Source organism: Theropithecus gelada, unplaced genomic scaffold (genome assembly GCF_003255815.1).
Source record: "Theropithecus gelada isolate Dixy unplaced genomic scaffold, Tgel_1.0 HiC_scaffold_15884, whole genome shotgun sequence".
NCBI lineage: Eukaryota > Metazoa > Chordata > Mammalia > Primates > Cercopithecidae > Theropithecus > Theropithecus gelada.
Window position 1 is genome coordinate 4243559 of NW_020257641.1, and position 23088 is coordinate 4266646.

At 38.9% G+C, this 23088-nt stretch overlaps 1 protein-coding gene across 7 annotated transcripts in view; it reads right to left on the reverse strand.

Annotated features, from left to right (window-relative positions):
• The window catches only part of LOC112617142 (CLIP-associating protein 1-like), a 304701-nt gene that overhangs the window by 50228 nt on the left and 231385 nt on the right, over positions 1-23088 (reverse strand). For 2 of the 7 annotated variants that reach the window (XM_025373874.1, XM_025373872.1), the window contains 8 exons: positions 20909-21012; positions 19060-19083; positions 17501-17745; positions 14432-14495; positions 13832-13834; positions 11523-11686; positions 8254-8332; positions 7072-7215 (listed from right to left, as the gene is read on the reverse strand). In XM_025373874.1, coding sequence (XP_025229659.1) covers positions 7072-7215; positions 8254-8332; positions 11523-11686; positions 13832-13834; positions 14432-14495; positions 17501-17745; positions 19060-19083; positions 20909-21012 — 827 coding nt within the window. Of the gene's footprint in view, positions 1-7071; positions 7216-8253; positions 8333-11522; positions 11687-11881; positions 11885-12600; positions 12670-13831; positions 13835-14431; positions 14496-17500; positions 17746-19059; positions 19084-20908; positions 21013-23088 lie in introns of all 7 variants that reach the window. The other 5 variants (XM_025373873.1, XM_025373876.1, XM_025373871.1 and 2 more) reach the window with 4 other exon arrangements.

Consider the following 23088-nt stretch of genomic DNA (forward strand, 5'->3'; position numbering starts at 1 on the left):
GCTGACTTTTTCTAATGGGCAACCCTAGGGCAATTTATTTTAAGGATCACATGGCAACTTAAAATGAAATGATTCTCACACACACCCTCATAGAGGAATTTGAGAGGTGGGATTTGTAAAAGGTTCTTCATATCTCACTGCTACCATATGAAGAGAACTCCCAGGGACATCAACTGTCTTGAATGTTGCACACCTTATAGCAGAAAGGAATTCTTCCTAGCAGATCAGACCAAAATAAAGCTTTGCCAAACACTTCAGTGTTGTTATTAATTTGGGAAAACAAAATTTGAGAGGAAAAGCAGAGTTTTCCAATTTATTAAACAACTCACTGCTCCCTTCAGACTCTCAATAAAAATTGCTTCATGAAGTCACCAAAGAGAAACTATTTCAAAACCTTCAGTCATTTCTCATTTAGCATCTCTCCTTTTTTTTTTTTTTTCAAGAGATGGGGGTCTTGCTATATTGCCCAGGCTGGAGTACAGTGGCTATTCACAGGCATGATCACTGTGCACTGCAGACCCGAACTCCTGCAATCCTCCTGCCTCAGCCTCCCAAGTAGCTGGGACTACAGGCGTGTGCTACTGCTCCAGCCTACTATCTCTCCTTTTTACTATTCTATTAAAATATGGTAGCAGTCGACACAAACATGGCTATATCACTGAGAAGGTAGTTAATCATAAAACACACCACAACACAAAGGTTGACACAGGCACACATACACACGCTGATATAGTATTATATTAATTTTAGATTTATCAAAAGCTTCCCAGTGCCTTCATAAGGGCAACTGGTATTAATAATCTAAAATGCAAACAGTGAAGTGTGCTGTTTGAAATTAGTACACAGTTTTCAATCTACCTGTTTACAACTTTCTTCCAAGTTTCCTTCTCCAGGCCCAGAGCAGGTTGAAGCTGACCTAGTGGGGAAATCCTCACCTACTCGACTACGCTGAAGCGAGGACTGGCAAACAGGAAAGGTGGGAGGATTGAATCAGAGAGAAGCAGAAAGTGCCTAAACATGGCAATCTGTTAGCTACAAAAGCATTTGGCTTCTTAGATAAAATCAGCGAGACACACATGATTGAAAGTTAGGAAGAATCAGAATAATAACAGTAGCTGCCAGTTTTAACCCTCAGTAGCATCACTAGGTCTTTTACTTAATAAACTTAAAAGTAGTATTCTTGCTTCAGGTGATGAAATGGAAGATGTCCAAATAAGACTTGAAAGAGTCCGGCATGGTGGCTCACACCTATAATCCCAGCACTTTGGGAGGCCAAGGTGGGCAGATCAACTGAGGTCAGGAGTTTGAGACCAGCCTGGCCAACAAATGAAACTCCCATCTCCACTAAAAATACAAAAATTAGCTGGGTGTGGTGGCATGTGCCTGTAATCCCAGCTACCCAGGAGGCTGAGGCAGCAGAATCACTGGAACCTGGGAGGCGGAGGTTGCAGTGAGCTGAGATCGTGCCACTGCACTCCAGCCTGGATGACAGAGCAAGACTGTCTCAACAACAACAACAAGAAAAGACTTGAAAGAGACTCACAGTCACAGTTAAGCTGAGATTCAGTTATTTGATAGTAAAACCCTTAGCTTTCAGACTAGAGGCATGCTGCCTTTATAATCATATATTTTTTTAAAGTCAATTAGAAATCTCACCTTTTCAATGCAATTTATGCATTAATACTTCTCCCTGCTCTAGCCAACAGCATCTTTATACTTCTAGGTTTCTTTGCCATGCCTTCATTGCCCACACTTCTCAAAACAAGGTTTGGGGGCTAAATCTGTTGCTTCATTTGACAAAGAGAATCACATGTGATAAGCTAACATACAGGCATTCTAAATTCCAACATGTAAACATACAATTAAAATTCTACTGCCATTACCACCTTCCCTCTGACTGATCACATGGCTTCCTAATCTTAGAAAAAATTCTGGTACTCAGTTTATTCCATAAATAACAACAGCAGCAAAACCAAAACAATCACCAAAAAATAATAGCAGAGCTGCAACTGCAAATAAAATGTCTAGTTTTTAATATATTTTATTAATATATTAATAAAAATTTAATCCGCTTAGTAATGCCTGAGGCAAGTGTTACTTATGTATTTTAGAGATGGGTCTCTTTTTGTGGGTGCAAGCAATCCTCCCACCTCAGCCTCCCAAGAAGCTGAAATTGTAAGCACGCGCCACCATGCCCAGTTTGAGGCAAGTATTATTATTCCCATTTTATAGACAATAAACAAGAACTCAGGGATTAAATTACTTGCTCTGACCCCAGTGAGTGGCAGACGCAGAAGTCAAATGGAGGTCAAACTCCAGAACCCACCTTCTATCAGTAATATATACTATTATCTTATGTCAATACAGTGCATTAAGAAAGGTCTAGTGTATGTCTGCATAGTTTCATCACACAACTAAATTAGTCAGGGCTCCCACACTGAGAAAATGGAAAAGTTTACTTTTGGAATACAGTAGGCCAGTTACAGACTGGGTTGGGCTTTTTCGTCTTGTCCAAACCAGTCTCAGTGTGGTAAGCACACCTCACTGGTGATTCGTTCGTGTTTTGATTTTAAAAACACCTTAACAATTTAAGCACCCCTCCCTCCACAATGTGAAACACCCCAATATACTAAGAAGGAAAACAAAATATTAAAAATGCTAAAATCAATGAATCTGAGTTATATCAGCTTGTATTAGTTTAAAATGCTTCAAAAGTGCTTTCACAAACATGGTTGTATGGACTTAGAGAATGTCTGAAAAGTCCCCAGGTACTCTGTTTACATAAAATATTCTCCAGAGATGAGTCTGAGAATTTACTGTATAAATTTCAGACTGAAGGGCTCTTCTGTATTTAGAACACCCACCCTAAAAAAATTAAAGCAGGACATTAACAGAAGAACTTGGTTTAAGGTCACAAAATGCTTTTAAATCACCAAGATTTCCATAATCCCTAATACAACCTTTAAAAAACTCTGGAAATGAAGGATGAGGCAGAACAAAGTTTATTTATACAGACATGTATTTTACGTTTAGTGTGCTAAATGATCTAGATAAGAATGGTATTAGTTTTATTTTTATACAGCTTTAAAATAATTTTAAATCTTATCAATTTTAGATCTTAGAGCAGTGATATATGCTATATCACAATTCTTCTAAGTATTTTAATTTATTTAGGCACTACTTTCATTTTGACAGTACTTCAAGAACATCTCATATTCCTGGGTAAGGCAGCTGCATCACTGACAAAAGCAACTATATTTATAAATGTTCAATGGATGGTACATCAAAACAGGGAATTTAAATAAAAGTGAAACTACCTCCAAAAAGGATTAATCTGCAGCGCCCTAATGTAGAGTTTGAGGACATCTATTTTAATACTGTCCTATGATACAACTATTTGAATCAAAAGTAATGCTTTACTAGTTAGTGCGGAATGTTACTGAAAGCCAAATAGTTTAGAGCCACGGATATCTTAGATGATTTAAAAAAAAAAAATCTAGGTGACAGAACACAGAAATGCGTCTGCTAAGTAACTTGAACCACATCATAATTTGCATAGATAGGTAAAAAAGCTCCCTCCTAAAATAAGAGCCAAGGAATTATGGAATAACTACGGTAGCCTTCTGCCAACCCCCTAAAAGAGACATCGAAGTCCTGGTAGTCAAGACACTAAGACGGCCCCCAAGATTCCCCATAACGTACTACACCCTATATAATCCCTCCCACCCTTAGAGTGAGCGGGACTTGTGAATATAATGGATATCACTCCCATGACTGTGTTACATGGCAGAAGGGATTTTCGAAAAATGTAATTAAGGCCCTTAATCAGTTGACTTTGAGTTAATCCAAAGGAAGATTATCCTGGGTGGGCCTGACCTAATCAGGCAAGCCCTTAAAAGGCATCAGGGAGGCCGGGCGCGGTGGCTCAAGCCTGTAATCCCGGCACTTTGGGATGCCAAGACGGGAGGATCACGAGGTCAGGAGATTGAGACCATCCTGGCTAACACGGTGAAACCCCGTCTCTACTAAAAAAACACACAAAAAACTAGCCGGGCGAGGTGGCGGGCGCCTGTAGTCCCAGCTACTCGGGAGGCTGAGGCAGGAGAATGGCGTAAACCTGGGAGGCGGAGCTTGCAGTAAGCTGAGATCGGGCCATTGCACTCCAGCCTGGGCGACAGAGCAAGACTCTGTCTCACCAAAAAAAAAAAAAAAGGGCATCAGGGAGATTCAAAATGAGAGAGATTCTATGGCTGGCTTTGTTTTAATTTCTCCTTCATTTTGGAATTAGAGTTTTGCCAAACAGTGAATTCTTGGCTAATCGCTTTTTTTCTTTCAGCACCTTCAATGTCATCCATTGCCTTCTGTCCTCCGTGGTTTCTGAAGAGAAATGAGCTGTTAATCTTATTGAGGATCTTGTGCATGGGATGAGTTTCTCCCCTCTTGCTGCTTTCAGCAAGCTTTGGCTTTCAGCAATTAGATATTATGTGTCTAGGTGTGAATCCTTTTATTAAAAGATCTTGGCTGGGCGCGGTGGCTCACGCCTGTAATCCCAGCACTTTGGGAGGCCAAGGCGGGCGGATCACGAGGTCAGGAGTTCAAGACCAGCCTGAACAACATGGTGAAACCCCGTCTCTACTAAAAATACAAAAATTAGCTAGGTGTGGTAGTGTGCACCTATAATCCCAGCTACTCAAGAAGCTGAGGCAGGAGAATCACTTGAACCCGGGAGGCGGAGACTGCAGTGAGTTGAGATCGCACCACTGCACTCCAGCCTGGGTGACAGAGCGAGACTCCATCTCAAAACAAACAAATAAACAAACAAACAAAAAATCCAAATTTTTTTAGTTTGTTGGGCTACTTAGATGTATAATGTTTTTTGTCGAATTTGGGGAGTTTCTTAGTTATTATTTCTTCATGTATTCTCCCGATAGCTTTGAATAAGCAAACTTCCTGGTAGCCTCTACTATCTGAGAATGGCTCCCCAGTTGACAGTCAGCAAGAAAGCAGGCGGCTGAGTTCTACACCGGCGAGAGACTGAAATTTGCCAAGAACCAATGAGCTGGAAGAAGATCTCAGCCTCAGATGAGACTGCAGATCCAGATGACATCTTGTTTCAGCCTCTGAGACACCGACCAGAGGACCCAGAGAACACATGCCAGATTCCTGATTTATTACCGTGAGATAATCTGTATTGTTTCAAGGGAAGTATGTGGTAATTTGTTATACAATAGAAAACGAATAAAGAAGTCAAAAGAAGGGAACTTCCAAAACTATGGTTTTAAAAATGATGGCTTCAAAATATCATTTGAAATGAAATCATTCCATATGGGTAGTTATCATTCATTAATTCATTCAAAATATATTAATGCCTACTATGTTACTCCAGGCATATGCCAGGCACTGAGCATGCAGGGTGAGCAAAACAGTCTCCTTACTGCTCAACTTCCCAAACCCTCTGCTTCAGACATATCAGTCTATTTCACTGTTCCCAGACAAATCTCATTTCTTAAACAGGACTATTGTCCTTCCCCTAAACTCATCGCTTAAGCAAACTGCATCCATATTCCACATCTGAGGATGAATCTTATCTTCTCTAGGAAGCTTTCTATGATTAATACAGAGTGCACTGAGTGACAACATACAGAAAACCAGGCCAGTATTCCATCAGTTTGAAGGAAGTTGCCCAGGGTAACAGGGCCCTAACCACTAAAGTGGGTTTAGAGGAAGCACAAAAACTCTAGGTCCAAGGCAGGGTGGTGGGGAAGATGCCAGGGAACACAGAGGCCAAGCCTAGTCCTGAAGATACTGAGGAGCAACACTGCCTAGCAAGAGAATTTGCAAGAAACAGATCAAGACTACATCAGTAGTCTGTATGTCTTGAGGTTCATTCCAGGGCCATGGCCCAAAATACTAGGCCTTGTCTGTGTATTAAAAATCAGCCAAGAGTGAAAGGAACGCCCATCAAAAAAACAACAGAGTGTCTAGGTTCTGCCCTATACCAATGAAATCAAATTCCTTGGGAATAGAGCTCAGAAATCTACGTTGATTTTAATTGCAGCCAGGACTGGGAACTATTAAATCTGAATCTTCTCAAATTCCTCTGAAGATCAGGATTATTGTCCTAGAACCTAGGTATAAGTTAGGTGTGAAGGTGAGGATTTAAGTACACCTCACAATGGGAAAGGAGAAGTAGGGGGGCAGGCATGGAAAGTAGCACGTCAGTGGAGATAAAGCTTTGCGAAGTAACACTGTATAATCCAAAATAACTGAAACAAGTGTTGAAGCTCATTCAAACAGTAAATGAACGAAGTGATTTCTGGCAAGATATCTAATGTTCTATTTATATTTGGCTTGAGCTAGTATTAAAATAAGTTGAGGTTTTTGGAGCCTCAGGCTAATAATTCAAAATTATCTGTAATGTTCTGAATAGAATAGTAAGGACAATAAGTCCTTGTTCAAATATTCTAATGTGCACGTCCACAGGGAGTGGGCATTATCATCAAAGCTCGTTTGTTCCAAACAGGCCCTAATCGAGGTAATATGCAAATCTAAAATATGTTTCAGCCTGTAGCAGGCAATACTTAAGTAACATTCCATCGCAGAAGCACATACTCACATATCACACCCATACTTATGTGCTACATATTGAAAGACGTTTGCTCTTTTTTAAGAATCTATTGCATCTTATCAAACTTTTCAACTACATTTTAACGATCAGGGACCCTGTAGCCAGCCAGCCCTAGGTCTGCAATTTTGTCTTCAAAGTATGTATTACAAACTGATATAAGGAAAACAAACATCTGTGTAAAAGACACTAATTTACTAGTGATTTCATATTAGAAAATATATAAAATAGATGCCTGGGGAAACCACAAGGCCATCGTGCAAGAGCTCAGATTTTCATTTTTATGTTCAAAACTGGGCAGAGCCAGAGAGAGAAAAGAGCAACAGCAGAGCCTTAGGGACAAAAGGTTTGTGTGTGGGCGGCGTGGTTTTCAAGTTTCTAAATACATTTGTCTACCACAAGCCCAGGAACAATCTGTAATTATACATCAGTTCTCTCGGACATACCTTTCTCACGTCTGAACTCTTTGGTTCTGTTGTCCAGGTTATGATTCTAGAAACAGCAAGCCTTGTCTCACTAGAGTTTACAAAATCTGTTGGATCCATCTGTCTGGCCAGAGACTCAATGTATTTCAGGATTGCAACTTTGACCTGAAAGAGCCAATAACTATAAACATTAAGTACACTTGATGCATCTTTGAACACAGTTCTTATCAGGTGCTAGAGAAAAGTAAACCCTGTTGAGAGGGATCTCCTTTCTTTCTCCTGTATTGATAGTTTCCACATGGAGCGACATCCAACAGGGGAAAAAGCATGAAATGACTGACTGGTAAGTCTGGGGACAGGAAGAAGCACACGACTCCAGTTCTCTTCATTTTTAGGTGCCTGTAGAGAAGTGTGCTCTCCCCCTCACCTATGCTGCAAGACATTTCCGGGGCAGGAGCCCTTGCGAGAGGCCTGTGGGATTTCCAGCTCTGCCACTGACTGCAGGGTACGTTCAGCTCTAGTCTTGTCACACATTCTAGGCCATGTTCTGTAAGGCAGCATTTTCAGTAATCAAGCTGATGCTCTGCCCTAACTTCACCATCAACTTCTCAACTAGTTTTGACTTCAGGAGAAAAAGGTAATTATTTATTAGGCTCATCCTAAAACCTCCAAAAAGTTAATGATCAAAGAACAGACAATGAACGTGACCTAATTCAAATTAACACACATCCTCCCTCAAACTTGGTCTTGTTATTACAGGTATGATTTTCCACAACATGTAACAATTAACTTGCATAGCTTAGAATGTTAATATTAAACATTCCAACAAGATACCTATTTCCACACATAAGAATGTCTTAATTTTCTAGTTTAAATATTAATTGTGAAAAAGACTAGTACTGCCCAAATGTTAGTGAGGATGCAGAAAAACTAGAGCTCTCATAAACTACTGGTAGGAATACAATATGGTACCACCATTTTAGTGGTTTCTAAAAAAGCTAAACATATACCTATCCAATGAACCAGCAAATACACTACTAGGTACCAAACCAAGAGAAACAGGAACATGTCCACAAAGAATCAAGCAAGAATGCTCACAGCAGATTTATTCACAATAGCTAAACATGGGTCATGTACAAACAAAAGAAAATTTAAGCAAATTTGAGTTCCAGGGTTGAATTGTAACGACAAATAATTACTGACCTTGAGGTTTGGAGTTTGAGTTTGATCCACAATAAATCTCATCAAAATGTTAAATTGTTGATCAAATGGAAAGGAGTCCCTAGGATGGTGGGAAAAAAGTGATTTTTAAAGAAATTTATTACAAAACAATATAAAACTATTTAACAAAAGCATATCATTGTAAGTTAATGTATGTAAAACCCTGTTCACATTTTTAACAGTGCTTTTCGTTTTATGTAAAGTAATACATGTTATACAGAAAATATGGAAAAAGGAAAATCTTTTTGCAGTCCCCAAACACAAACTGAACTTACTTTGAGTGGCTATTCAAAAAATTAAGACTAAGCAATAAACTAAGGAAGAAATTTCTACCCGCCTTTTTAGGGAGTTGCTCATTTTCCCTCCAGCTACCTTTCTGGATATTGCGTCAACATAAAAATCGCTTCTGCTACCCAAATCTCATTTTTACATCCTGACTGGGCTGCTTACAGCTGACCCTGCTTAAACTAACCGCACCATCCTCTTTGGTCCTGGTCACGGCTTAGGGTCCCTGCACACCACAAAAGTGTGTCGCCTGTGAGACGGCGACAAAACATTTCCCATCCAGCCACAAATCACACACAGAAGCCTGGGGCCCCAGGAGCCCCTTCTCTTGCTCCATTCTTGCCTTTGCTGATCTTATTTCTCGTGGTCATCATGCATCTCTGATCCAATCAAGTAGCCCTCAGGGACTCTTGGCCAGAGAGTCAGTGCTCTTTCTGTTAAAATGCTGTAATTACTAGTATTAGTTAAAAATTGCACAATGGGGCCCATGTGGAAAATGGTGATGTAACGTCCATATTAACAGGAAAGATAAATGCAAGGCAAGTATCTACACTGCTTTCTTTGGACCCCCTTAGAGATTTTTCCCAATCTACATAAATGTAGTAAAATAAAGAAGTAGGTTTGACTCTTTAAAATGAAGCAAATAGAATTGATTTGAAAAGTAAATAAAATCATACAACAAAAATAAAAAGCACATGGCATATATTAGGTACCAGTGTTAGCCTACATACAATTACTAATAAAAAGTGAATTTGATCCAATAGTACCCTTTCCTCCCACCATCTAGTTGTACCCTGGAATCTCTGAAGATTGCTTCGGGAAGGAAAGTACACTTTAGTATACCTGATTTACGTGACTGTCAACAAGCCACCCACAAAATGTCCCTCCCTTTTTCTGGCAGCATGGGGTGGATGGAGAAGACATTTCAGTAATGGGTGTGTATAATCGGGAAATACGCCATTGTTAGGCACAGGCAAAGGAAAGGAAACTGAGGCAGATTAGCACTGAAGTCTATAAACTGAGAAGCAATTCTCAGCCATCACTAAAACCTCCTATTAATAGTCACTGACTATTGTAGATCAGCTTAAACAACTGTGTATCCCAACTGCTGAGAAAAAGAAGGGAATATTAAAAATGCTTTAGGCACTCAGACCAAATCTACTGAGATGAGGACTCTTAAAGGGGCATCCAGGAAAACTAACAGGAAGTCACAACTGTATTCCTTAATCACCAAAGTTTAGGAATACAATCTTAATAGTCCTACCATTCCTAAAAATATGAAATGGATCTGGTCATTGGTTAATTCACCTAAATTAAGTGACCTATAGGCCAAGTCTGGCTCATATGTGTTTTATTTGGCCTTCACAGTATCTTAAAAAATTCTCAAATATGTTGCCCAAATCCACATTTCTCACATTTCTTTAAAAGTCTGGTACTACTGAGCCCATGTCCCAATGTGGTCACAACTGGCCCCAGCCTTTCAAGAGCCCTCCTATCTACTCCACTCGATTATACCAGCTTATCAGCCTACCCCTCAGTCAATCTTGGCTAAACCTTTATAATTCACTGGTATAATGGTGTACTGTAATGCCCCCTAACTCCACTAAGTTTAGCCATGCAAAGGAATGACAAAGTTTGAAGGCTTTATTGCAAATGTAGTACGTTACTTTCATTCTTATTTATTTATTATTATTCTTTTTTTAAGGCCTCACCAACAGACGCAAGTACATTACTTTGAGTTCATTAAAAACCAGAAGGGAAATCTCTCTGGATAATAGAATTCTAGAGCAATGCAATTACACAGATTGACAGGGTCAAGGGCCAAAAGAAAACAGCTGGCATCATGGTGTAGAGGAACAGATGCATACTTGGAAGTCAGAGTCATGTAACAGCTGCACATATAGGGAAGCTGGCAGGGCAGGATATGCTACTGTGCTAGTCAAGGGAGCCAGAAAGGGAAGAGAAGGCTCTAGTGCTATCCATACCACCCCCCTGCCCTGACAGGAGGTGAGGACACACACCCACAAGACAGCCTGCAACAATAAGAACAGACAACAGTGCAATCATCAGAAATCCTGGATTTTCATTCCCAAACAGCCACTAACACAAAGTCAAGGTAAAGTGTCTGTTTCTCACTGATAAAATGAGCATCATCTTTAAGGTCCTTTCATCTTGAAATTCTATGATAACTATAATTATTCCAGGTTGTAGTAACTTATAAAAGTTATCGCCCTGATAATTTTCTGAGTCACTTGGAAGTTATTCCTTTGTTCTTTAAAAAAGTTCACCAATTTGACATTCCCCCCCATCCATATTCCACCAAATCACAACCAAGACATTACTGCAAAGTGTCTTCCAAGATCTTTTAATTCTCATACTTGCATACTGAGGACCCACAACTGCGCAGACGATAGAGAAGCAGTTTCTGAACAGCAGCAGCACATAGTCTTTTCTAACTTTTCTGGGTTTCAGCAGTTTTCCTTTTCTCATAACAGCCAGAAGGGTCACAACTACTGCAAATGTGCTATTAATCTCTGAGCCAATGTACTGTCAATTTAGAGAATTTTCCTGGACCAATGGAAACTCTACATCATACACTGATAGAACAATTTCTAGTATGACTTGTAAGTTGAAGTAATAAAAACACTAAGGTCTTCAGAAAAATGTAAACAAATATTCTAAATGTTTTCTTTAAATGTTTTTTAATGAGAAGAGAATCAATTTCCAAAGTTTTACATTTGTTTGTTATGTATGTCTTAAATACAAAAGTAATATCAACACAAGGAAGATATGGTATTTCATTTCATGGATTGGTGAGACATGTCAACAAGTATGTCAACAACAGAAAGTGAGAACTGAGTAAAAGATATTCAAGTGAGTGACAAACGCCATGGGTAACAAAAGAGAATGGCAAAAAGTCACCTACAAGTATCCTGTAATGTCAAAACTAACTCTTAAACACTTACCTTGTGACATCTAGAGCCTTTTGAACTTTTGCTTGCACAGATCCAAGTAAATCTGCTCCCATTTTCTTAAGTAATTGTGTGAGAAGAACAAAAAGCCAGTCTTGTAAATCATCCTTATGAATTATTATGAAATCCACAAGAGTCTCCAAAAACATACTGAAAACCTAGACACAAATGAAAACCAAGTACTTCACATATTGAATTCACAATTTCCTCCAAAGTCTACAAAACATTAAAAATGCCCATACGTGCTTTGCCCAGACTCTTGTAACTTAGGTTAACACTGTCAACAACTGTTCCTAGTACAGAAGGAAAATGTAGTGCAGAAAACAGATAAAGGAAAAAGGAATGGAACTTACTCTCTGTTGTGAATTCCACCGCAAACGAGGCCATGCAACAAAACAAATTCCATGTTAGTTGGCAGTGAATTAATACCATTTTCATGCGTTTAAGAAAACCTGAAAAGGCTACAAACCAATGAAATATTCTCTCCTCCCTCAATATACGTCTTTAAAAAGCAGTACAGAGAGAAATGAACTTTTCTGAGTTTAATCATGAAGGCTTTTCTTTCTTAAACAACAACAAATCCTTGTGTCCTAATTCTATAGTATTCTTATTCACTATCTAGCAGTCAACACATACTATTATAAAATAAGCCAATAAAAACACCTACTCACTAGTGTGTAGCTATTGCTTTTCACGTCAGATATTTTGATGTACACCAATTTCAGCTATCATAAAGTAACAGATGGTTACAGCTTAGAATAAAAGATATTAACATAATTCTCATGCTGTTGTGTAATAATTTTTGCTAAGGCAAAATAGAGTGCATAGTGGAATATCTCTGAACCAATTTCAGAGAGAAAAGTAGCACTGAGTATCCCTACCTTGCTAACGAAACTTGTTCTACTTGGACAGCCCATGAACCCTATACCGCCTCATTTCTAGTAGAGCAACTATTCACCACCAGGGGTCTCCTGTGAGACAGCTCAGGAAAAAGGTCATTTAGCTGTGGGATTCCTGGCTTAGCTTACAGGCAGCTAACAAATATTAACTAAACTGAGACCTCCAAACTCACTGTACAAGAGACTTCTGATGGAAACAAATTTCCTTCTTTATCCTCACATTCTGCTTCTGAATCAGCAATCTAGGGGTGACAGGTAACAGAAATTTATCAATGTTCTAAACCATCTAATAGTGCTTATGTTTTAAATCTTAAGAATCTAATTATGCTTATGCATTAAATCTTACTGCTTTTAACACTACCTTAGAGAAGAATCTTGATACATTTTAAATTTGGATATCTATGTGGCCTTTAAAGGTTTAAGCTCAGTCTTTCCTGAATTTTTATTGAGACAGAATCTCACTCTGTTGTTCAGGCTGGAGTGCAGTGGTGCGATCTCAGCTCACTGTAACCTCCGCCTCCCAGGTTCAAGTGATTGCCCCCCAAATAACTGGGATTACAGGCACACGCCACCATACCCAGCTAATTTTTATATTTTTAGTAGAGACAGGGTTTCGCCATGTTGGCCAGGCTGGTCTCGAACTCTTGACCTCAAGTGATCCACCCGCCTCAGCCTCCCAAAGTGCTGGGATTACAGGTGTAAGCCACCGTGCCCAGTGGATTTTTATTAATATTGTTAATGTTGACTTTGCTGTGAGGGTCATAGCAGAAAGTTTAAGACATGCTTCAAGAATGACACTGAGTGAGGAGAGCTGTGGGGAGAGGGGAGGAGAACCCTTGCATTCACTCCCCTTTACGCTCATGAGCACCTCAAAAGGCTGGGGCCATATCTTCTTTTCTATATCCCCGCCCCAAAGCAGTTACTCAGTAAATGTTAAATGACTGGGTGAATGAATGGGTGGATGGATGTTTGATATTTCAAGGACAATTCCTACGAGGAAGCAAGGATAGGAAAAGAAAGATGATGATGACTAACTGGCTGGGCTCTCTGGCCGCCACCGGTTTCTTTCTTCCAGGAAGACTCGGAGGAGGCCATCTTTACTAGGAAAACTAGTTGATCCTGCATGTCAGCATTAAAGATTTGCTTCTGCTCATTTAAGGTTCTATCCATTTCCATACCTTACTTTTGTCCTTTATCTACCCCTTTCCCTAAATCTTCATCCTGCCCTCTACTTTCTTCCTCTAAAAGCATTTAATAGTCTCTAAGGGCCTCCTCCCAAACAATGGTATTTAAAATCTAGACCCCAAGTAAATTTCTGTAAAGAGTCCTTCTCTCACCCCTTTTCCACCACCCCTGGAAAGTGTTCTGTCCCATACGCATGGGCGTTTCCCCCTCAGCTGGGACTCTCTCCTCAGAAAAAGCATTCCTCAGGCTTAGTGTTCCCTATGGCCCTCAGGAGGTGTGGGCACCACCTAAGTGATCACCAATTCAGCAAGTTCTTGGGAACAGCAAAATCTTATTTTAAGAAATAATCTGGTTTTTCAATAAATCCATTAAATACTTTCATTTTTTCTATCTTGTCCTATACAGACATATTCTACATGGGATACAAAAATAATTATACACTTATTTTCTTCACTATATACTATAACATTAAAAAATGCATGATATTATAATACGATCTTATACCCTAGCACCTACCTCACTGTCTGGCTAACAGGAGACATACAGAAATATTTGCTGAATGTAAGAAAGACCATCTGATTCTCTCCCTGATAACTCTTACTTGAAGCACACTTAATTAACTTGAAATTTTATGCACATGTAAGTTTCCAAGAATTCTGTTTTTGAAAGATGTAACATACACTAGTGCTGAAACTGGTGTTACTCTGTAAGGTCGGAACTGCACTATCGGGAATTCGCTCTCATTCTTGGATAGTATATCACACAGAGCACACAGACATGCAGGGGGAAAGACAGGGCAGGCATGACTTCCAGACCTACCTTGCTATGAGGGTCAGCAAACATCCGGGTGAAGATCTCACACAACCTTTTCAGTTCAACTCGACTAGAAGAAATAAAACAGGATTCAATGAATTGACTACTCGTATTATTTTTGAGACAGGGTCTCATTCTATCATCCAGGCTGGAGCGCAGTGGTGCAATCATAGCTCACTACAGCCTTAATCTCCCAAGCTCAAGCGTTCCTCCCACTTCAGCCTCCTGAGTAGCTGGGAGGTGAACACTACCACACCTGGGTAATCTGTTTGATCAGTCAACTACATAAGCTTTACATAATTTATATCTACATAACAAGGTTTTTTTTCACAAACTCTTACTTAATTTGTAGCTAAATCAAATAGGAATACAAAACCAGAGATCGGTTCTCATTTTAAGATGAGGAAACTAAGACTGAGTGATTTACTCAAGGGGACACATCTGGAAGTGATAAAGCCATGCACCAAAATCTTTTTCATTTTATCCCAGCTGTGTCTTCCACATGCCACGATTGAAAAGCAATGGAATAAAGTTTAAAAAGCATGTCTATCCTGCATTGTAATGAGAGGTACAAAACGAAAAAGGCAAAAAACAAAACAGCATGTGTTTCAGGGTCAGACAGACCTGGATTTTAATCTCAGTTCTGCTGTAAATAAGGTACTCTGTGCCGGGCGCAGTGGCTCACACCTGTAACCCCAGCACTTTGGGAGGCCAAGGCAGGTGGATCACCTTAGGTCAGGAATTCAAGACCAGCCTGGCACCATAGTGAAACTCCGTCTCTACTAAAAATGCAAAAATCAGCTGGGCATGGTGGCGAGTGCCTATAATCCCAGCTACTCAGGAGGCTGAGGCAGGAGAATCGCTTGAACCCAGGAGGCACAGGTTGCAGTGAGCCGAGATCACGCCATTGCACTTCAGCCTGGGCAACAAGAGCGAAACTCAGTCTCAAAAATAAATACATAAAATAAATAAGTACTCTGCTATCTTTAAGCCTGGTTTTTCCTTATTGGTCAAACAGGGTAAGCCATGTCATGTGGCTGCTGAGAGGATGAAAAAAGATAACACATTGTACCTTCTACTGCACCTAGGACAAAGCAAACATTCATTTCACATTGGTGCCCTTTGTCTTTTCTGATCCTTGACAACCACCAAGTCCCATGGTTAAAGTTTGATAGAAGGGTCCTCTCTTCCACAAATCATCCCTGATTAATGCCTTCTTATGTGGATGAGACAGTTGGTTCAAGGACCCTTCAATATTGTTAACGATATAACCTAGATTAGACCAATGCCAATCAACAGATTCCTAGAAATTATTTAATAGGTACTTAGTGAACACTAAGAATCTACAAAGTGGGACCACCAGGATTAAACAGATTCTTGAGGAACAATCGTGACAAACCATCTTCTGTTTCTGACAGGTGACCAGAGCGTCACAGGATGCCTGTGTTTCAGAAGGCACATGACAAAACTTCCTATATCGCCTTCATGAACAGATGAATAATGGGGGTCAGGTATGAGTACAGGAGGCTGGAGTCAGATGGCCTGAAGAGCCACAGTGAGAGCTGGGCGACTTATCAGCCAGTGCTCACTTAGCCTTACAGAACCCAAGACGGATGCCCATCTATGACCATTAACTTATCTTACAAAAACTATCCAAAGGATAAAGTAGACTGCATTTCATGTATTCTAAGTCGCCCATTTCTTAGTTCCCATTCACATCTCCTTTCTCTAATTTTCACATCTCTGTAACTGAGTCATCTTATAATCAATGACATTTTTGTGCTGTCACGGTTTAATACACGTGACATTTATTAAAGGGCTAAAAATAAGGGTGTGTGTGTACGGTGCCTTAGATTTGACAAAATATGGTATAACCACATACTTTTTTGGTATGTATAATACACGCTTACTTTAGAAAATTCATGAAACAGAAACAAAGAAAAAAGCAAAAACAATCCATTTAAAAGACAATGCTGTTACTAGAGTGCTCCATTTTGTTACCTCCTTACTATGTACATTTATAAGCTACATATATGCACATGTGCATCAACATTTTCCAGACTAAGACTGATAACATCCTATCTAGGACTCTAAAGTATAATGAACCGTACTAACCTGCAGGGTTGTTTTATTTATTTATTTTAAACCTGAATTGCATACTGTACATAGACATTTCTCAAATAACATCTACTGGACAAATATGAAACAGAAGGGAACCAAACATGGGGTTTTTGTTTTGTTTTGTTTTGTTTTTGAGACAAGGTTTTGCTTTGTCACCCAGGCTGGAGCGCACTGGTGTAACCATAATGCACCGCAATCTCCAATTCTGGGATCATGTGATCCTCCTGCCTCAGCCTCTGAAGTATCTGGGATTACAGATGCATGTCACCACATCTGGCTAACGTTTTAACTTTTTTGAAAAGATGGGGGTCTCCCTTTGTTGCCCAGGCTGGTCTCAAACTCCTGGACTCAAGTGCTCCTCCTGCCCTGGCCTCTCAAAGTGCTGGGATTACAGGTATGAGCCACTGTGTCCACCCTAAATCTTTTATCAGCCTAATAAGTTACAGACTATTTGCCAGATGGGCTGGGCGCAGTGGCTCACGCCAGTATTCCCAGCACTTTGGGAGGTAAAGGCAGGCAGAGATTACGAGGTCAGGAGTTTGAGACCAGCCTGGCCAATATGGTGAAACCCTGTCTCTACTACAAATACAAAAATTAGTCAGGCGTGGTGGCGCGGCTACTCAGGAGGCTGAGGGAGAAGAATCGCTTGAACCCGGGAGACGGAGGTTGCAGTGAGCCAAGATCATGCCACTGCACTCCAGCCTAGGCAACAGAGCGAGATTCCATCTCAAAAAAAAAAAAAAAAAAAAAAAGTGAAAGAGAAAAAGGATATTTGCCAGATATTTCAAAGCCTCTGGATGGCAGGGACTGTCTCTCAGTCATCTTGGTACCTTTAGTGCCTGTTCCTGCAAGCGACCTCTTGAAAACTCCATTAATTATAGGAAAACCCTTTAAGCCCCTGAAGAGTTCAACAGGGGATTCAAACTTAGCTCATATTCTTGCTGTGGTCCTCACCTCAGTGTTCTTTGGCTCTTCAGTAAGTTCTGCAGGCCCAGAAGCCCTTCTTTCCTTTCTGACCAGTTTGAACTAGCACAGTGGTTGAGAACTTCTGCTACATCTTCAGTCTGCCGCAGATAATGGGGAATGCCACCATTCCTGGAGCCATATGAGCGCTCAGAGCAAACACTTGAGGCATCACTGTTGGCATCATCGTCAGAATACATCCCATACGGCTCATATCTCCTCCTCACAGGCTTCTTCTGACAGGACCAATGAGGGATGGGAGTGATTGAGGAAGAAATAGAAAGGTGAAATGACCGTGAGTCATACCAAACAAAATCTACAACAAAGAGTTAAGTGTAGAAAGACATATGCACACACACACTTTTCCTGTGCTTACAGATTATGGAAATACAAACAGAAAAGCAGTTTTCCATTAGGTAAAATAACTAATAAGCAAAGCACTCTGTAGTAGAGAGGAAAGAGTGTGGCCTCTAGTACAGTGTGTGGACTTTACAGGAAGACAGACAGATCACAATCCTGGTGCCAACACTGACTGGGCTGCATGACTTCTGAAAGCCTCCTAGGCCTTTTGCTTCGGTTTCCCCATCTTTAAGACAACAATAATTATACCTATCATACAGGCTTGTTGTGAGGATTAAATGAAATTATATGTTAAATATTTCAGCTGGGCACCTGGCACAATGCAAATACATGCAGCCAACAGCCCCTCCGCAGTCAAAAGCAATATATCTTGAGCATGGTCTATGGATAAACTTGTGTGAATATTTATGTTTCCTGAAAAAGTCAGAATTTGAAATGTCAGTGGCAGAAGCAGCCCATGTAAAAGGATTCCTAAGTCATCTCCCTCTGTTGCCCAGGCTGGTTTCTAACTCCTGGCCACTTTTATTAAAGACTTAGGGTTTTGAAACACAAATAGGCTTCTCTGAAAGTAGACTATAATACCCACTTTATTCATTTCTCTGACCCTGAACACAAAACTGCTATACCCATAAATATGATATAGCAGCAACTATATAAAATTGATAGAAGCAAAACAAATAGCTATTGGCTTAAACCATACAAATACACTTCTCTAATAATATGGCATATTATTATTAATCCAACTTGCTCAGGACTGTTCTGCCTTAAGCCTATTGTCATAATTATTAATAGCATCTCCCTTTTAATCTCAAAAGCATTTTTGTTTGGATAATAAATTATATGGTCACACAAAAACCAGATTCCTAAAATAAGAAAAATGTTGATAAATCCATTCATGAAATCATGACGACGTAAGAATAGGCACAAATTGAGTTAATAAAATGAAACACTACTAGGCGAACGAGCAGAGCTTGACATTCGAAATAAATACTCAAACAGATGTACATGAAAGGTGACTGACTCCACCATGAATAAAGACAACAATGATGGTGAATCACTGTTATGATTCAGCAAAATCATGTTTCAGATCAGAATTTCTATACTATATTTTTTGGTTTTCACTAGCTTCTGAAAGAAATACTTGCAACAGAAGAAATAAAGTTGTAAAACAAAAGTTAAAGCACTGGTACCTTGCTCCTGGAGTCTCCTAACAGCTGTAGGCAGGAAAATATTGAAGGATGGGGAAAAAGCATAGAGAATTATGTCAGAAGCATATGTAGGGACTGTTCTTGCAACAAAAGTGTACAGCAAAACATATCTTAGCAAACCAAAAACACAGGTTAGCAAGCGTTTCATATCAAGCGAATAATAATAAAGAATGCTTTCAAAATGGCATTTCCTAACCCTCCTCCATGTCTCAGAAGACCTTCTGGTAACTTGCTGTAATTCTTTGCTAAAACTTTTCCCATACCAGTGAGGCAAATCTCTAAGGTCACCATTAATTCTATCTCTTCCTCTGAGACATTCTGTCTGGCACCGTGGTGTCTATTCAGTGAGGCAAAGATTCTGTACCATTTCTGTGTTTTCTCTTCAGAAGCAGGTCACTTGGAGAGACTAAAGTTTGGACAAAAAGTAACAAGGGCAGTATGAATCTAATGGGAGCCAGAGCTCAGAGAAAAGCTCAAGTCAAGTCAAGCCAAAGCTCAAACTCTCAAGTCCTATTCTGCCTCCTAGAACTTTACACACAGTCCCTTATGCAGTTCTTTAAAGAACTAAGAAATTCCCCTGACTTAAGTGGAAATCTCAACTAAGGGCTTCACATCCATCATTTCCCACCCCTTTGACCTCCACTTCCCAGGGTCTCTGAACGAATAAGATACAGATTCTAAATGCTGCAACTTGGAAGGACAAACAGTTTCAGAGAATTCTGTTCAAGCTCTTGACTCTTAAAGCCATAGTTAGAGCAATTACTCTGAACTCTAGCACCTGCCAGAAAAAAGTCTTTCTATACATAAGGTTGAGGAATAACATGGCCAGGCAGCTTGCCTACAGGAAAAGCATTATGAGAGTAGCAAACTGCTTGCTCACAGATACTTGTCAAAGAACCTGACTGAGCAGGAATAAATGAGGGCGAGACAAGAAGGAACGAAAACTGGAATCACCATAGCCATAAACTGTAAAATGTTGATCTGACAAAACATGGCTGGATTAAAAACTTAAGAATCTGAAAGCAGGATATTACATACTTTTTTCCTTTACAAGAGAATAAATCTTAAAACAGCAAGAGCAAGGCCAGTGATCAGACAGTTCTAAAGAACATCCATTTCAAATGCTGAGCACATAAACCGGAATATGCAAGAGACTGTGTGACTAGCTGAAACACATCTTTAAAAAGCAATTTGACCACAAGCCGATTCTACCAAGGAACTTTTTGGCATAACCAAAAAATTAAAGGATCCATGATCATTTATGGTTTTCAGATATTACACTATAATGATGCAAAAACATACTCCACCATTGCTTCACATCCTCAAAGATTTAGGAAAAACAACATAAAATCAAACGGACAAGATAATAGAATAAACGCAAGACTTTCAAACCTCAAACTCTATTACCTATTATTATAATAAAATGTCTAGGTTATGCCATCAAAGTCTGTAAAGCAATAGAAGCAACAGAATGGAAAAAAGGAAGTGCCAGGGGAAAAAAAAAAAAAACATGGTTAAAAAGAAAAAAAGAAGCCCAGTGACATCTGAGAAGTCCAGTGTCATCAAAAGCTCCTTGATACTGAAGAGCACCGATAAGAAATACTTGACGCTAATATTTTCTGTAAAGTCCATTTTCACTTATATGTGTGCAGAGATAAAAGTTTAAGGAGCAAACAATAACAATATAAATTTACCCAACAGTTACACAATTTTAAAGAGTGTCAAAGATGATTTAATAACCTGATTTGGGGGCAATTTCCTGTTAAGACAGAGAGAAATGCAGATGAGTATTTCAAACAGACTCTGTTTACATACATACTGTGCCTCTTACCAAAGCATCGGCAACAGCAGCTTCAAGATCTGTACTTGTGCTCAGAACTCTCATGGCATTCACAGAACCAGGTATTCTTCCTGGCTGGCCAAGCCCAAATCGATCTATTTAAAAAACAAAAGCAAAAGATGTGTCACTTTAATTGAAATTATCTCAATTCCTTGCAAGGACTACTGCCTCTTCCCACCAAGTAGACAGAAGCACTGAAAAATCTCTAGCCAATTTTAACTACACTTGACTTTACCAGTGGTAGAGGTTAAGCTGTTCACATTTAATGCTATTGTGCCACAAAGCACTGTCACTCAAAATTGTTCAAACATGATATTTTATTATTGAAAAGTTTCTGAGATATGAGAGGGAAGGGGGAACTTATGGGAGCTGGGCTATGAGTTGAATCTTTTAATCTATTTAGCTTTCCCTATAGAGGCAAGTGGCCTTGATGTTTGGTCAAACTAATTAGAAAGCTTCATGGTTTCATAAGAGTTCTAATGCAATGTGTGGTAAAAAATTAAAATTTGAAACAAATTGATTTCTGTGCAAATTTTTATTAGTGTCACTACTGTTTATTGCTAAACTCATTTTAGATATTTGTTCGTCATGATACCTGTGTCAACAAAAATTACTTAAAAATCAATTTATTAAAATTAATAATCACCAAAAATCTTGCACTTTCACTGATGAACATTAAAAATTTAGATAATATAAGTTTTACTTGGGTTCCTCAAATAATTTAGAATGGTAATCTTTATACAGATAAACAAAATAACAGAAAGAATCCAAAGAATTTAAAACAAATTTAGTAGTTCAAACAATAATTTTAAGTTTATTTGTGAACATGGAAATGAAAACTCACTTTTTAAAGTCCCATTAAATTAGCTGACCAGCTTTCCTTAGGAAGTGCTGGAGATTAAAACTACACTAGGAGAAAGGCAGTGTAAGTCGTATCTTCATTAAGTGAGTTATACATTATCTACCAGTAAAAAATTTCTTATTTAAAAAGTCTAACATATAAAAACCTTTGGAAGAAAAATGTTACGATAAAATATTTTCTATTTTCTCTGTGTTAACAAATAAGACATTGGACAAGGAAAATCTCTATGTTAGCCACATTCTAGAAGCATCTAAAATAAAAGGGAAGCTAATTTTACATGAATTGATCTTTCCTATAAAACAACATATTTAAAATTTTAGATATGTAACAAGACAGTGCCTACAAACTGGTGAACTTAAAAAGCGAATTGTTATTTAGCTTTTTAAAAATGTCAATTTCAAAACATTATACCTTCCACCACCATAGAAAGGGAGAAAAATTTAAACACTGCTTATCAATAGTTATACAGTCATGAATTTTTTAAAAGAAACAAAAACTGTATGTTATACTATCCCCTTTTTTAATGCATTTGCTGGTCATTCCAACTGTCATCTTAGTCATTATGTTTAAAAGGTAATGTGCCATATAAACTAAAACAGGCCACTAAAAATTACATATATCTATATTTATCAGTTGAAATATGAAACAAGTATAAATGTGAGATTTACTGTGCACATATAGTTTTATAGACGATCTTTGTTCAAGTTTTTTTTCATTAAAAAAGGGTAGATAGTAGATTTATGAGTAACAGAATGAAAGTAATTCAATTATAAGCCATTAAAAAATTACCCAGCATAAACTTAAATAAAACGAAGTCTAACAAAATTAAAAAAAAAAAAAATCTCATGCCAGCAATTCTTGCTCCAGGGAGAATACAGATTTTTTCAGACACAAAATTAAAACTATAAGAACAATGCAATTATTCTGTGCTTCCAAGATGCATACAGCTTTGCCATACATAGTGACTACAGATCATTTGATATATATCATAGACAATTTGAATTTCAAATCTTAAGGGGAAATGTTTATCCAGATCTAAGCAAAACTATAAGCTTTGTGTTTTCACCAGAGCAAAATCTGTTCCATAGTCTCAAGGCTCTGATACTATTAAAAGTTCAATTTTTCCAAGAGATGAACACATATGACTGTGCTCTCAGTCTGGCCCCTAATCTTCAGGGAAATGTACATAATCAGAATATACAGGAGGCAGGGCATGGTGGCTTTGCCTGTAATCCCAGCACTTTGGGAGGCCAAGGTGGGTAAATCGCTTGAGCCCAAGAGTTTCGAGACCAGCCTGGGCAACACGGTG